General features: G+C 40.4%; 1 protein-coding gene across 1 annotated transcript in view; it reads right to left on the reverse strand.

Annotated features, from left to right (window-relative positions):
* TMA16 (translation machinery associated 16 homolog) overlaps nt 1-8,043 on the reverse strand; it is a 39,041-nt gene extending 30,998 nt beyond the window's left edge. Inside the window, exon 1 of the mRNA XM_065907228.1 lies at nt 7,919-8,043. Coding sequence (XP_065763300.1) covers nt 7,919-7,921 — 3 coding nt within the window. The 5' untranslated portion in view covers nt 7,922-8,043. The remainder of the gene's footprint in view (nt 1-7,918) is intronic.
* Nucleotides 8,044-17,424: the final 9,381 nt, after the last annotated feature.

Raw genomic sequence — 17,424 nt, forward strand, 5'->3', positions numbered from 1 at the left:
AATCCATGCACCTATGGGCACCTTGTCTTTGACAAAGAAGGCAGAAATATACAACAGACAAAAGACAATCTCTTTAACAAGTGGTGCTGGGAAAACTGGTCAACCACTTGTAAAAGAATGAAACGAGAACACTTTTTAACACCATACACAAAAATAAACTCAAAATGGATTAAGGATCTAAACGTAAGACCAGAAACTATAAAACTCTTAGAGGAAAACATAGGCAAAAGACTCTCCAACATAAATCAAAGCAAGGTTCTCTGTGACCTACCTCCCAGAGTAATGGAAATAAAAACAAAAATAAACAAATGGGACCAAATCAAACTTAACGGCTTTTGCACAACAAAGAAAACTATAAGCAAGGTGAAAAGACAGCCTTCAGAATGGGAGAAAATAATAGCAAATAAAACAACTGACAAAGAATTCATCTCCAAAATATATAAGCAGCTCAATACCAGAAAAATAAATGACCCTATAAAAAGTAGACCAAAGAACTAAACAGACATTTCTCCAAAGAAGACCTACAGATGGCTAACAAACACATGAAAAGATGCTCAACATTAGTCATTATCAGAGAAATGCAAATCAAAACCACAATGAGGTACCATCTCACGCCAGTCAGAATGGCTGGCATCAAAAAGTCTACAAACAATAAATGCTGGAGAGGGTGTGGAGAAAAGGGAACCCTCTTACACTGTTGATGGGAATGCAAACTAGTACAGCCACTATGGAGAACAGTGTGGAGATTCCTTAAAACACTGGAAATAGAACTGCCGTAAGATCCAGCAACCCCACTGCTGGGCATACACGGCAAGGAAACCAGAATTGTAAGAGACACATGTACCCCAATATTCACTGCTGCACTGTTTACAATAACTAGGACATGGAAGTAACCTAGATGTCCATGGGCAGAAAAATGGATAAGTAAGTTGTGGAACATGTACACAACAGAATATTACTTAGCTATAAAAAAGAACAGATTTGAGTCAGTTCTAATGAGGTGAATGGAAGCCTAGTATACAGAGTGAAGTAAGTCAGAAAAAGAAACACCAACAGTTTATTAATGCATATACATGGAATTTACAAAGACAGTAACAATGACCCTATATTCAAGACAGCAAAAGAGACACAGATATAACCAACAGACTTTTGCACTATGTGCGAGAAGGTGAGGGTAGGATAGTCTGAGAGAACAGCACTGAAACATGTATATTACCATATGTAAAATAGATGACCAGTACAGATTCAGTGCATGAAGCAGGGTATTCAAAGCCAGTGCTTTGGGACAACCCAGAGGGATGGGGTGGGGAGAGGAGTGGGAGGGGGATTCAGGATGGGGGGGACACATGTGCACCCGTGGCTGATTCATGGCAAAACCCCCACAATATTGTAAAGTAATTAGCCCCCAATTAAAATAAATAAATTAATTAAAAAAAAACAAAAACGAATACTTGAGTGGGTCGCCACTTCCTACTCCAGGGGTTCTTCCCAACCCAGGGATCGAACCCAGGTCTGCTGCATTGAAGGCAAACACTTTACCATATGAGCCACCAGGGAAGCAAAGACCCTGAACAGCCAAAACAACCTTAAGAAAGAAAAGCAGAGCTGGAGGAATCAGGCTCCCTGACTTCAGACTATACTGCAAAGCTATTACAATCAATACAACATGGTTCTGGCACAAAACAAATATAAATCAATGGAACAGGACAGAAACCCAAGATAAACCCACACACCTATGGTCACCTAATCTTTGACAAAAGAGGCTAGAATATACAATAGAGAAAAAATAGTCTCTTCAATAAGTGGTGCCAAGGAAATTGGACAGTTACATGTAAAAGAATGAAATCAGAACACTCTCTAACACCATACACAAAAATATATTCAAAATGCATTAAAGACTGAAACATAAGGCTGGACCCTTTAAAGCTCTTAGAAAACATAGGCAGAACACTCTGACATAAATTATAGCAAGACCTTTTTGACCCACCTCCTAGAGTATGTCCCAGGTTTGCAAGAAAGCAACCAAGTAATCAGAACTCCCATTTACTAAAATAGGAATGGCACATAGAGACAGAGGATATCAAGAACTCACTTTTAGACTCTGGTTTAGATGTCCTGAAGACAGCTAAGTAGAGATGTGAAGTAAATGAATAAACTTATTAGTCTGGCACCAAAAAAAAAAAAAAAAAAAAAAGGCCTGGGCTAAAGATAGAAATTTGGGATAATTTGGGGTTACATGTGATACTTTAACGCTGCAGAAAGTGATACTTTAATGATACACAGGTAAGACTCCCCTGAGAAGAATAAAGGGCTTGAGGCTAAGCTCAGATGAACAGATGTTTAATAAGCACCTACAGGGTAACAGGTACCAACATAAAATCAATAAGAAAAAAATTTAGTAACCTAAAATAAAAAAAAGGTCACAAGAAAGAGTATATATTAAGTGCTTTTAAAGTTTTCAAAAGATGTGTGCTCTACCTTAAAAGAAATGTAAATCGAAACTTCAGAACTTCCTTTGTGGTTCAGCAGTTGAGAATTCACCTGCCAATGCAGAGACACAGGTACAACTCTCTGCTCTAAGAAGATTCCACAAGCTGCAGGGACACTATGCCCATACATCACAACTACTTATGTGCCTATACCTAGAGCCTGTGCTTTGCAACAAAAGAAGCCATTGCAAAGAGAAGCCTGTGCACCACAACTAGAGGGTAGCTCTGCTTCGTGGCAACTAGACAAAGTCCACATACAGCAATGAAGACGCAGTGCAGCCAAATTTAAATAAATAAAATCTATTTTTTAAAAAGTGTAAATAAACTGTAATTTTTAATGTATAAAAATGATTTTAAAAATTATTAACACTGTTGGTGAGTTAGCAGTCTCACTAATAAGTAGGAGGTATCAATAAATTGGTACAATCTTCTGGAAAGCAATTCTTATCAAGATAAAAATCACATGTCTTCCCTGGTGGTCCAGCGGTTAGGACTCTGCCCTTTTACTACTAAGGGCATGGGTTTAGATCCTTGGTTGGGGAACTAAGATTCCACAAGCTATGAGGTGTGGCCAAAAAACTAAAATAAAATAAAAAATGAAAATGTTGCACATCTTTTGATCAAGAAATCCTATTTCTATTTATTTAGTGTACAGACATTCACATATGTACAAAACAAAAAAGAATAATCGATATAGCAGTGTTTGTAACAGCAAAAGAATGGAAACAGTTTGAGTGTTCCCATCAGAGACCTGACAAATAAAGCACCATAAAAGCAAACAATAGGATGTCAGCTGTTAAAAAGACAAGTAGATCTATAAGCATGCACACAGATTGGTCTAAGATCAGGTACAACAAAAAAGTAAGTGGCATAGGACTGTGTCTAACATACTGTTTCTATTAAAGATGGGTGGGATTAGAAGACATGTATGCTGGCATATTCATATGAAATATATGAACAGTTATCTAGAAATTGGGTTCTACAATGGCTGTTTCTCAGTTGAGCTTGGGAATTAGGTAACAGAGTTGGAGGCAGACTGACTTTCTGTTGTATATAGAATAATGTACTCCCTTCCAAAGATGTCCATGCCCTAATTCTCCCATATTCGTGAATGTATTACCATATATAACAAAAAGGACTTTACAGATATCATCAAAAATCTTGAGATGGGACGATTATCTTGGATTATCCACATGGGTCCAAAATAACTGCAAGGGTCTTTATAAGAGAGAGGCAGGAGGATTACTGGGGAGAAAGAGATGTGGCCTCCTCTTAAGGTAAATTTGAAGATGTTACACTGCTGACTTTGAAGATGAAGGAAGGAGCCAGAATCAAGGAACGTAAGCAAGTTCTAGACACTGGAAAAAGGAAAGAGATTCTCCACTAGAGCATCTTGAAGGAAGACAGCCCCAGCAATACCTGGATTTTAGCTTAGAAGACTCATTTTTGGACTCTGATATCCAGAAATGTAAGAGAATGAATGTGTTGTTTTAAGCCATTACATCTGTATTAATTTTTCACAGAAGTAACAGGAAATTAGTGAATTAGTGCGCTTTTCACGGACAACCATATTTTACTTTTTTTTTTGAAACGACATACATGAAACACTACTCCAAAAAAGGTTAGTATACTAGGTAGATTTTCATTAATGTTTCTCTTTAATTTTGCTAACTTTTAGGAGCAAGTTTTTACTAGCAGGTAACCTCTTTAAAATTTATTATACTTATAGCCATAAGACAAATGAAACAGAATTGAAAGTTCAGAAACAAACTCAGGCATATACAGCCACCTTGGCAAGGGAGCCAAGAAGACTCAGTGGGAGAAAGACAGTCTCTTCCACAAATGGTGCTGGGAAACTGGACATTTACATGCAAAAGAATGAAACTGGTCCCCTCCCTTACAACACTTGCAAAAAATTTACTCAAAATAGATGAAAGATATAAATGTAAGGCCTAAATTATAAAACTCTTAGTAGAAAACATAGGGAGAAAAGTTCCTTGACATTGACCTCAGCAATGACTGGTTATGAAACCAAAGACACAAGCAACAAAACCAAAAATAAGCAAGTGGGACTACATCAAATGATAAAGCTGCTGCAGAGCAAAAGAAATGATCAACAAAATAAAAGGCACCTACAGAAGTTGGAAGAAAATATTGGCAAAATCACCTACATGATAAGGAGTTAGTATCCAAAATATAATCGGAATTCATACAATTCAATGACAACAACAACAATCTAATTAAAAACTGGGCAAAGGATATGAATACACACTTTTCCAAAGAATATATACAAACGATCATCAGGTACCTCTATTATTATTAAAGGTAATTGCAATAACTAACATTCACTAAGCACCAGACACTGGGCTAAGCTGTTTACATTTAATTTTCATAATTCTATGAGGTAGGCACTATGATTATTCCAATTTAACAGAATAACTGAGTTTTAGAGGGGTTAGGAAACTTCATCAAGACCATAGTTTAGCAAAGACAGGTGCCAAACATCCCGCAAGACTCCACTGCCCATATTCTGAGCTGCAGGAAAGAAGTTTATAGAGTAACTGATACAAATGTCTAGATGGAAAAACCTCCAGCTCCAAGCTGAGTTTAAATTCAAGACAGGATGCAACAGAGACACTACTGATGCACCAGAAAAATGACAGGGCAGGAAATGTACCAATGAGAACAGTATTTATATTCCTTGACTCATGATAAGGCAATATACTCCTACTATACAGCCTGACAAAAGTGAAGTTCAACTACAGTCAAATGTCAATGAACACCCCCCAATCACAAACACAATCCAACTACTAACAGTAGTTAGGGTAGAAAATTATGAAGAGCTGACAATTGCATATATTGATACGTAAAAAAGACTGAATTTACACAAACATGTATGCTGTTAAGTCACTTCAGTCGTGTCCGATTCTATGCTACCCCAGAGACGGCAGCCCACCAGGCTCCCCCGTCCCTGGCATTCTCCAGGCAAGAACACTGGAGTGGGTTGCCATTTCCTTCTCCAATGCATGAAAGTGAAACGTAAAAGTGAAGTCGCTCAGTCGTGTCCAACTCTTAGTGACCACATGGACTGCAGCCCACCAGGCTCCTCCGTCCATGGGATTTTCCAGGCAAGAGTACTGGAATGGGGTGCCATTGCCTTCTCCAACCAACGTATATAGCCTGAAGTAAAAACTGATGTGAAAAATAAAAATACAATGAAAATGATAAAAAAGAAAATAAAAAGGGACTAATGACACTGAGACCAGATACCTTTCTGCCACACTATAAACTTTCTGCAGACGGTGTGCGGCCATGGAATTAGAAGGCGCTTAACTCCTTGGAAGAAAAGTTATGACCAACCTAGATAGCATATTCAAAAGCAGAGACATTACTTTGTCAACAAAGGTCCGTCTCGTCAAGGCTATGGTTTTTCCAGTGGTCATGTATGGATGTGAGAGTTGGACTATAAAGAAAGCTGAGCGTCGAAAAATTGATGCTTTTGAACTGTGGTGTTGGAGAAGACTCTTGAGAGTCGCTTGGACTGCAAGGAGATTCAACTAACCCATCCTAAAGGAGATCAGGTCTGGGTGTTCATTGGAAGGACTGATGTTGAAGCTGAAGCTCCAATACTTTGGCCACCTGATGCGAAGGGCTGACTCATTTGAAAAGACCCTGGGATGAAAAGATGCTAGGAGGGATTGGGGGCAGGAGGAGAAGGGGACGACAGAGGATGAGATGGTTGGGTGGCATCACTGACTTGATGGACATGGGTTTGCGTGGACTCCGGGAGTTGGTGATGGACAGGAAGGCCTGGCATGCTGTGGTTCATGAGGTCGCAAAGAGTCAGACATGACTGAGCGACTGAACTGTACTGAAACTTTCTATGCTGTTGCTTTCATTAGAAACTAACTGAAAAATGAATATTTAAAAATCATGTTCGCACTCATTATTAGAGAAATGCAAATCAAAACCACAATGAGGTACCATTACGCACCAGTCAGGATGGCTGCTATCCAAAAGTCTACAAGCAATAAATGCTGGAGAGGGTGTGGAGAAAAGGGAACCCTCTTACACTGTTGGTGGGAATGCAAACTAGTACAGCCACTATGGAAAACAGTGTGGAGATTTCTTAAAAAAACTGGAAACAGAACTGCCATATGACCCAGCAATCCCACTTCTGGGCATACACATTGAGGAAACCAGATCTGAAAGAGACATGTGCACCCCAATGTTCATCACAGCACTGTTTATAATAGCCAGGACATGGAAGCAACCTAGATGCCCATCAGCAGATGAATGGATAAGGAAGCTGTGGTACATATACACCATGGAATATTACTCAGCTGTTAAAAAGAATTCATTTGAATCAGTTCTAATGAGATGGATGAAACTGGAGCCCATTATACAGAGTGAAGTAAGCCAGAAAGATAAAGAACATTACAGCATACTAACACATATATATGGAATTTAGAAAGGTGGTAACGATAACCCTATATGCAAAACAGAAAAAGAGACACAGAAGTACAGAACAGACTTTTGAACTCTGTGGGAGAAGGTGAGGGTGGGATGTTTTGAAAGAACAGCATGTATATTATCTATGGTGAAACAGATCACCAGCCCAGGTGGGATGCATGAGACAAGTGCTCGGGCCTGGTGCACTGGAAGGACCCAGAGGAGTCGGTGGAGAGGGAGGTGGGAGGGGGGACCGGGATGGGGAATACGTGTAACTCTATGGCTGATTCATATCAATGTATGACAAAACCCACTGAAATGTTGTGAAGTAATTAGCCTCCAACTAGTAAAAAAAAAAAAAAAAGAAAAGAAAAAAGAAGAAAAAAGAAAAACCATGTTCATATTCAAGAATTATTCTCAAGAACAGGAGCGAAAAGGGCCAGAAAGAGCAGCTTTGGAATACAAACAAGCAGTGAGTATAAAGACAAGCAAGCAGAATTTAGATACTGGTTACCTCGAAGTGGCTCCTGGAGATACAGATTCAAGGAGAACGGGGATTTCTTAGAGTGAGTAATAAACGAGATTTCCTTAAACAGCTGACCTTTATATTTAAACGTACTATATAGGCACTCTTTCGCGGCAGGCGCAGAGGCGGGGTCTGGGGTGGGAGTGGTCACTGGACGGAAGACGCGGAGCAGACCCAGGCCCGGCGACCGCGCCACGCCAGCCGCTCTCAGTTCAGCCGCGTCCCCCCCGTCCCCACCCCCACCCGCTGAGGAGCGAACAGGCGGAGCCTCGCGCATTCCCACGGGCGGGGGGCGGAGCCACGCAGAGGCCGGACCAGAGCCCAAACACGCGGAGCCCCCGCCCGCCCCGCCCCCCGTTCTCACTCCCTACGCGCTCCCCGCCGCCAGGCGCTGGCCCGCCTCCCCGCCGCGGCACTGACCCGGGCCTTCTAGGAACCTAGGGGAACCCACCATGGCGACGTTCTCACGGCCCGGGCCTCCGGAACTTCGATTCCACACGCCAGCAACTGACTGCCTGCAGCAGCGGCCCGTCTCGAGGTGGGTCCCACCAAACACACGAGGGGCGGAAGAAGCAAGGCAACCCGACCGGAAGTGGGGGGGGCGAGTGCTCATTCCTGAAAGGTCCCCGGAAACAAGACCCGGTCTTTGTGAGCCGCAGGAGACTTTGGCGGTCAGTCGGTCGCTCTCAGGTGCCTGGGGAAACGTGGGCTCTCAGGCGTCTGCCCTGCGCTCAGATCCAGGACCACGCAGCCTCTTAAGACGTGGCGGCTCTAGGCTCACGCCCAACGCAGGCCTGCCCTCTGCACCTCCTGGCTGCCTAAGCGAGGTTCCCCGAGGCTGTGCCCTCACCCGTAAAAGCCCAGGCTGCACACTCGCGGCTTCTTCCCACCTGCTTTTTCTGTGTTCTCAGGATGTGTCTTCGTTCCATCTGTACTTCTTAGGATTCCATGGACATTATATTCATTCAGCAGATTGTGTGCAAGGCTTTGGGAACGGGCAAACTATTTCCATGCCCTCTCTCAGCTCATATTCCAAGGCAGAATGTGGAGGAAAAACAAAAAACAAAACCCTACAAATTAATATGTTTCCAGTAGTGTAAGTATTCTGAAAAACAAAGTTGACGGGAAGGCAGGGAAGTTGTTTTAGGCGTGGTGGTCTCTGAAATCCACTTTTGGAAAGAGTTGAGCAGAGACCTATGTTAAAGGCAAAATTTTCAAGACACTTATTAAGCAAAGGGAAGGGAAGTGAAGGAAAAGTCGTATCCGACTCTGCGACCCCATGGACTGAACAGTCCCTGGGATTCTCCAGGCCAGAATACTAGAGTGGGTTGCCTTTCCCTTCTCCAGGGGATCTTCCCAACCCAGGTATCGAATCCAGGTCTCCCACACTTGCAGGCGAATTCTTTGCCAACTGAGCCACCAGCGAAGCCCAAGGGAAGTTAAGACAAACTTTATTCAAGAGGTTCCTCCTCTCTCTGTGTGAGGATCACCACAATGGGGGAGAGATCTGCTTGGAATATACGTGGACTAGTGGGAATTTATAACCAAGCAGCAGAGTCGGGGTTGGTGGATGGAAAGTACCATGAGGAAATATTAAGAGTAACGGTGTGTTCTGGCTCCACCAACCTAATGCGTAGGTGCTAAGTTGCTTCAGTCGTGTCTGGCTCTATGTGACCCTATATACTGCAGTCCGCCATGCTCCTCTGTCCTTGGGATTCTCCAGGCAAAAATACTGGAGTGGGTTGCAGCCTCCTTCAGAGGATCATCCCGACCCAGGGAAGGAACCGAGGTCTCTTACCTCTTACGTCTAACCTGCGTTGGCAGGAGAGTTCTTTACCACTAGCGCCATCTGGGAAGCCCAACCTGTAAATAGGCAGGCTGGTGTAATGAGCCATCACTTGTAGTAATAGATACAGAGGTGGAGGAATGGGGACTCTCTAAACTGACTTCCCTACTAAAACTGAACCATCAGTTAAGAACAGGAAGTCCAAAATTCCAGGCCTAGTTGGAAAATTAGTTCAGAGGAGCCTAAGTAGAGTTTGGTCAAGGACAGACTCTTGTCACCTGAATTAAGGGAGAAAACAAGACAATGGGAAGGAGATACAGACACAGTGAATTTGGGTGTGTTAGGTATGTGTGTGCAGGTTTATGTATTTAATCAACAGATATAGCCATCTAAAACTAAATTGTAACCAAGAATGGGTGACCACAGGATCCCTGAATCTTGGGGCAGTGCTTTTAAGTGTGTGAAAGAGCACTGTGTGTGAAGCTGCACAATCAAGGGCAGCCTTGCAGTCTGTACTCTGGAAGTATTACTTTATTGAGAACAGTCAACCCATAATGTTTACACCCTACTTCTGTGCTCTCACCATTTCTTGTGAAGCCATCTGACAAGCACCCAAGCCTATTCCCTGAATCTGGCTCAGGGCACATCATTGTTCTGAGTTCTATGCTACTGCAGATCCAGTGAGCATGAAATTATTATTCTGTGGCCATCATTTTAAAAGTTTACAAGTAGCAATTGCTGGAGAGGCTGTGGAGAAAAGGAAAACTTATATGGCTGGTAGGAATGTAAGCTGGTGCAGCTACTCTAGAAAATAGTATGGAGGTTCCAAAAAAACAAAACTAAAAATAGAATTACCGTATGATCCAGCAATCCTACCCCTATGCATGTGTCTAGACAAAACTATAATTCAAAAAGATGTGTACACCCCTATGTTCATAGCAGCACAATGCCCAGTAGCCAAGACTTGGGAATGGCCTAAATGTCCATTCATTGATGAATGGATAAAGAAGATGTGGTACATATATACAATGGAATATTACTCAGACATAAAAAAGAAAGGAATAATGCCATTTGAAGCAACATGGGGGCAACTGAAGATTATCATACTAAGTGAAGTAAGAAAGACAAATACCATATGATATCACTTATATGTTGAATCTAAAATAAGGCACAGATGAACTTACCTATGAAACAAATACACACAAACGTAGAGGACAGACTTGTGATTACCAAAGAGGAAGACAGGGAGGGAGGGATGGACTAGGAGTTTGGAGTTAGTAGATGCAAACTATCATATATAGACTGGATAAACTATATGATCCTACTGTACAGTATGGGAAACTGTATTCAATATCCTATGATAAACCATAATGGAAAAGAATATTAAAAAAGAGTGAATATATGTTTATAACTGAGTCACTTTGCTCTACAGCAGAAATGAATACAACATTGTCAATAAACTATACTTCAATAAAAATAAATTTAAAGCATTCTTATTCTGGCCATTTAAGCTGTTCCTAACTGCTCTACTGATGACAAAATTCCCTACCTGTACCGACCTCATTCTTAATTTCAAATTGCCAACAATAAATCCTAAATTCTTTTTTCATTTTAATTTGGGTTGGAAAAAAGATTTTGTATTTTCGCCATTCAGATTCAATTCTAAATAATATTGATTATAGGCAAGGCATCATATTCAAAATATACTGTAGTAAATGCAAAATGAGTTACACAAAGTAAGAGTACAATAGCATACTATATATATAAGTAAAATAGTGAAGGCTAATATTTGGTCATAATTTAATGTATAGATGCATCACAGTGAAAAGCGGGATGAATCCTAAGTCTCCCCCTGCCCCCGCAGTATCGCACCCTTGTACCCTTGCCACCCTGTAAAAACTGAAAAGTTGGGGGATATCATTATCTTTAGAGCTATTTCCCTGTGCTTTCACAAATGTACTGAGGTGTGTATGTGTATGTGTGTGTAACAGTAAAGTACTGATTAACATTAGATATTGATATAATAATGCATGTCAGATTTCTAGGGTTACCACTAAAAGAATAGAAACAGGATATATGATTTTGAATAGGATACAAACAAGTGGAGAAAAATGGGATAATTTTAAACATCGAGATCATTCAGAGCAGTGAAATGAAAAAGAACTGTAGAGAACATTTTAAAATATGGTAATAGATTTAAATCCATATAATAATAATTATGGATGAACTGCCCCAATTTAAAAATGAGTATTTAACATTGGGCTTAAAATATACAACTGTGTTCTATTTATTGACACACATCTAAATATAAAGAAACAGAAAAGTTAAAGATGGAAAGAAGGATGCTAATCAAATACCAAGCAAAAGAATGATAATATAGATATATTAATATTATAGAAAATAGACTGTAGGTCAAAAAGTATTATGGTAGTTAGAAAAGGTAACTTGATGATAGTAAAAACTTTCCACTGTATTTATTTAGGCGAAAGTAAAAGTCACTCAGTCATGTCTGACTCTTGTGACCCCATGGACAGTAGCCCACCAGGCTCCTCTGTCCATGGAATTTTCCAGGCAAGAATACTGGAGTGGGTTGCCATTTCCTACTCCAGTATTTATTTATATTCACCTAGTAATAAATACTAGTAAAATAAATACTAGTATATTCACCTAGTAAAACAAATACTCCAGTATTTATTTATATTCACCTAGTAATATAGGCCCAAATATATAGTGGAAAAACTGATAAAATTTCAAATAGTAGAAAATGAACAGACTTGGAAGAAAATCATCTTTTTTTGTAATTAATACAACCACCAATATGTGTGTGTGCCATGCCATGTGGCTTGTGGGATCTTAGTTCTCTCACCTGGGGCCTTGGCAGTAAAAGCATGAAGTTCTAACCATTGGACCACCAGAGAGTTCCTCAAGCTGATAAAATAGTCACAATGATTTGGAATATTATACCACCAAAAGAGTTTGACCTAATGGAACAATACTGCTTCCAGTGCTTGAGAAAATACATATGTTTTCCAACATATATGGAATAGTTGCCAAAAATGATCATTCATTGGGCTAGAGAGGGAATCCAAACAATTTCAAAAGGATGGAAATCCTATGGAATGTGTCTTCTGACCACTGTGCAAATAGACTAGAAATCAGCAATAAGAAGATAGAGGAACAATTCCCATATGTTAGAAATTAAGAATTATACTTTAAGTCATGAGTTAAAGAAGAAATCACACTGTCATTCAGTCGCTCAGTCATATCCAACTCTCTGTGACCCATGGACTGCAGCATGCCAGGCTTCTCAGTCCTTCACCATCTCCCAGAGTTTGCTCAAAATCATGTCCGTTGAGTCAATGATGCCATCCAACTGTCTCATCTTGTCATCCCCTTCTACTCCTGCCTTTAATCTTTCCCAGCATCAGTTCTTTTCCAATGATTTGACTCTTTGCATCAGGTGGCCAAAGTATTGGAGCTTCAGCTTTAGCATCAGTCCTTCCAATCAATATTCAGGGGTGATTTCCTTTAGGATTGATTGGTTTGATCTCCTTGCTGTGCAAGGGACCCTCAAGAGCCTTCTCCAGCACTACAGTTTGAGAGACTCAATTCACTGGTGCTCACCCTTCATTGTACAGCTCTCATATCAGTACATGACTGCTGGAGAAACCATAACTTTGACTAGATGGACATTTGTAGGCAAAGTAATGTCTCTGCTTTTTAATACACTGTCTAGGTTTGTCATTGCTTTTCTTCTAGGAGCTAGTGTCTTCTAATATCATGACTGCAGTCACCATCCTCAGTGATTTTGGAGCAAAAGTAAAGTTTCTCACTGCTTCCATTGTTTCCATCTATTTGCCATGAAGTAATAGAACCAATAAACTGTGGAAAATTCTGAAAGAGATGAGAATACCAGACCACCTGACCTGCCTCTTGAGAAAACTGTATGCAGGTCAGAAAGCAACAGTTAGAACTGGACATGGAACAACAGACTGGTTACAAATAGGAAAAGGAGTACGTCAAGGCTGTATATTTTCACCCTGCTTATTTAACTTATAGGCAGAGTACATCATGAGAAACGCTGAGCTGGAGGAAGCACAAGCTGGAGTCAAGACTGCCTGGAGAAATATCAATAACCTCAGATATGCAGATGACACCACCCTTATGGCAGAAAGTGAAGAAGAACTAAAGAGACCCTTGATGAAAGTAAAAGAGGAGAGTGAAAAAGTTGGCTTAAAGCTCAAAATTCAGAAAACTAAGATCATGGCATCTGGTCCCATCACTTCATGGCAAATAGATGGGGGAACAGTGGAAACAGTCTCTAACTTTATTTTTCTGGGGTCCAAAATCAGTGCAGATAGTGATTGCAGCCATGAAATTAAAAGACGCTTACTCCTTGGAAGGGAAGTTATGACCAACCTAGACAGCATATTAAAAAGCAGAGACATTACTTTGTCAACAAAGATCCATCTAGTCAAGGCTGTGGATTTTTCAGTGGTCATGGATGGATATGAGAGTTGGACTGTAAAGAAAGCTGAGCACGGAAGAATTGGTGCTTTTGAACTGTGGTGTTGGAGAAGACTCTTGAGAGTCCCTTGGACTGCAAGGAGATCCAACCAGTCCATCCTAAAGGAGATCAATCCTGGGTGTTCATTGGAAGGACTGATGTTGAAGCTGAAACTCCAATAGTTTGGTCACCTGATGCAAAGAGCTGATTCATTTGAAAAGACCCTGATGCTGGGAAAGATTGAAGGCGGGAGGAGAAGGTGACAACAGAGGATGAAATGGTTGGATGGCATCATCGACTTAATGGACATGGGTTTGGGTGAACTCTGGGAGCTGGTGATGGACAGGGAGGCCTGGTGTGCTGTGGTTCACAAGGTCGCAAAGAGTCAGACACGACTGAGCGACTGAACTGAATTGAATAGGACCAGATGCCATGATTTTCATTTTTTGGATGTTGAGTTTTCGGCCAGCTTTTTCACTCTCTCTTTCACCTTTATCAAGAGGATCTTTAATTCACTTTCTGCTATAAGGATGGTTTCATCTGCATATCTGAGGTTATTGATATTTCTCCCAAAAATCTTGATTCCAACTTCATCCAGTCCAGCATTTCCCATGATTTACTCTGCACAGAAGTTAAATTAGAAGGATGACAATATACAGCCTTGACATTCTCCTTTCCCAATATTGAATCAGTCCAATGTTCTATGTCCAGTTCTAACTGTTGTTTCCTGACCTGCAAACAGGTTTCTCAAGAGGCAGGTCAGGTGGTCTGGTATTCCCATCTCTTTAAGAATTTTCCATAGTTTGTTGTGATCCACACAGTCAAAGACTTTAGTGTAGTCAATGAAGCAGAAGTTTTTCTGGAATTCTGTAGTTTTTTCTATTATCCAACAGATGTGGGCAATTTGATTTCTGGTTCCTCTGCCTTTTATAAATCCAGAACTGGTACATCTGGAAGTTCTCAGCTCACATAAAGGATTTTGAGCATTACTTCACTAGTATGTGCTCCTGCTGCTGCTAAGTCACGTCAGTCGTGTCCGACTCTGTGTGACCCCATGGACAGCAGCCCACCAGGCTCCTCTGTCCCTGGGATTTTCCAGGCAAGAATACTGGAATGGGTTGTCATTTCCTTCTCCATCGATAGCATGTAAGATGAGTGCAATTCTGTGGTAGTTTGAACATTCTTTGACATTGCTTTTCTTTGGGATTGGAATGAAAGCTGGCTTTTTCCAGTCCTGTGGCCATTGCTGAGTTTTCCAAATTTGCTGGCATATTGAGTGCAGCACTTTCACAGCATCATCTTTTAGGATTTGAAATAGCTCAACTGGACTTCCATCACCTCCACTATCTTTGTTCGTAGTGATGCTTCCTTAGGCCCACTTAGCTTTGCATGCACTCCAGGATGTATGACTTTAGGTGAGTGATCACACCATTATGGTTATCTGGGTCATGAATATCTTTTTTGTATAGTTCTGTGTATTCTTGCTGCCTCTTCTTAATATCTTCTGCTTCTGTTAGGTCCATACCTTTTCTGTCCTTAATTGTAGTGATCTTTGCATGAAATGTTCCCTTGGTATCTCTGATTTTCTTGAAGAGATCTCTAGTCTTTCCCATTCTAGTGTTTTCCTCTATTTCTTTGCGTTGATCACTTTGAAGGCTTTCTTATTTCTCCTTGCTATTCTCTGGAACTCTGCATTCAGATGGGGATATCTTTCCTTTGCGTTTCACTTCTCTTCTTTTCTCAGCTATTTGGTTAAGGCCTCCTCTGACAGCCATTTTGCCTTTTTGCATTTCTTTTTCTTGGAGATGGTCTTCATCCCTGTCTCTTGTACAATGTCATGAGCCTCTGTCCATAGTTCTTCAGGCACTCTGTCTATCAGATCTAATACCTTGAATCTATGTGTCACTTCCACTGTATAATCATAAGGGATTTGATTTAGGTCATACCTCAGTGGCCTAGTTGCTTTTTTTCTTCAATTGAAGTCTGAATTTGGCAGTAAGGAGTTCCTGATCTGAGCCACAGTCAGCTCCCAGTCTTGTTTTTGTTGACCGTACAGAGGTTCTTTATCATTGGCTGCAAAGAATATAATCAGTCTGATTTCAGTATTGACTATCTGGTGATGTCCCCGTGTAGAGTCATCTCTTGTGTTCTTGGAAGAGGGTGTTTGCTCTGACAAGCGCGTTCTCTTGGCGAAACTCTATTAGCCTTTGGCCTGCTTCATTCTATACTCTAAGGCCAAATTTGCCTGTTTCTCCAGGTGTTTCTTGACTTTCTACTTTTGCATTCCAGTCCCCTATGTGGAAAAGGACATCTCTTTTTGGTGTTAGTTCTAGAAGGTCTTATAGGTCTTCATAGAACTGTTCAACTTCAGCTTCTTTGGCATTAGTGTGTGGGGCATAGACTTGGTTTACTGTGATATTGCATGATTTGTCTTCTAAACAAATGGAGATCATTCTGTTGTTTTTGAGATTGTACCCAAGAACCGCATTTCAGACTCTTTTGATGACTGTGAGGGCTACTCCATTTCTTCTAAGGGATTCTTGCCACAGTAGTAGATAAAATGATCATCTGAATTAAATTTTCCCGTTCTTGTCCATTTTAGTTCATTGACTCCTAAAATGTTGATGTTCATTCTTGCCATCTCCTGTTACCTAGGTCCATGAATCTAGGTAAATTGGAAGTGGTCAGACAGGAGGTGGCAAGAAATCATACGTAAATTAAAAAATATTGGGGGCTGAAAGATAACAAAAGTATTACTTATCCAGATTTGTGAGATACATCTGAGGTAGCAATTAGTTCTTTTAATGTAAGCATTAGAGCTTCAATCCAAGGTGGTGCTAGCAATAAAGAACCTTCCTGCCAGTGCAGGAGGTGTAAGGGACACAAGTTCAATCCCAGATTGGGAACATCTCCTGGAGAAGGAAGAAGCAACTCACTCCAGTATACTTGCCTGGAGAATGCTATGGACAAAGGAGCCTGGCAGGCTACAATCCATAGGTTTCCAAAAGTTCAGACATGACTGAAACAACTTATTACACACACATAAATGTTAGAGAAGAGGAAATGCTGATTAGAAACAAGCAAAAGGCAACAAGAGAAACTCAAAAGAAAGGTGGAAGAGAATGAAGAGCAGAAATTATTGAAATTGAAAAAAATATACATAATGTGAACATGAATGTAAAAATTTATTTTCTTCTAAAAAACAGTAATATTGATGCATTCCTACAGGGCTACTCAAAAAACTTAAAGAAGACCCAATTATACAATACCAAAACTGAAACAGGTGATATCACTTCAGATGATGCAAGCATAAAAGGATATTATGACCAAATAAATTTAAATAAAATGAACACATTTTTAGAAAAAATATATCTTAAAACTGATACAGAGGAATAGAAAACAACTATTCAAATCATTATCTTTTAAAATGCTTACTCAAATATCTGCTAATGTTAAAATTATAAACCCAGGTTTTTTAGATTTTATAAATATGTGTAAATAGGAATAGAACAGTACTCCTTAATATGTTAAAAGCATAAACTGGTAGACATCATTGTTTTATTCCAGACCTCAAAGAGCAAGCTTCTGTTTCTTTATTCACTTTGGGAAACCACTCTGGCATTATCTGAAATGTCAAAATGTGTAATTCTTCTAATCCAGCAGT

Source organism: Muntiacus reevesi, chromosome 16, assembly GCF_963930625.1.
Source record: "Muntiacus reevesi chromosome 16, mMunRee1.1, whole genome shotgun sequence".
In the NCBI taxonomy this organism is placed as follows: domain Eukaryota; kingdom Metazoa; phylum Chordata; class Mammalia; order Artiodactyla; family Cervidae; genus Muntiacus; species Muntiacus reevesi.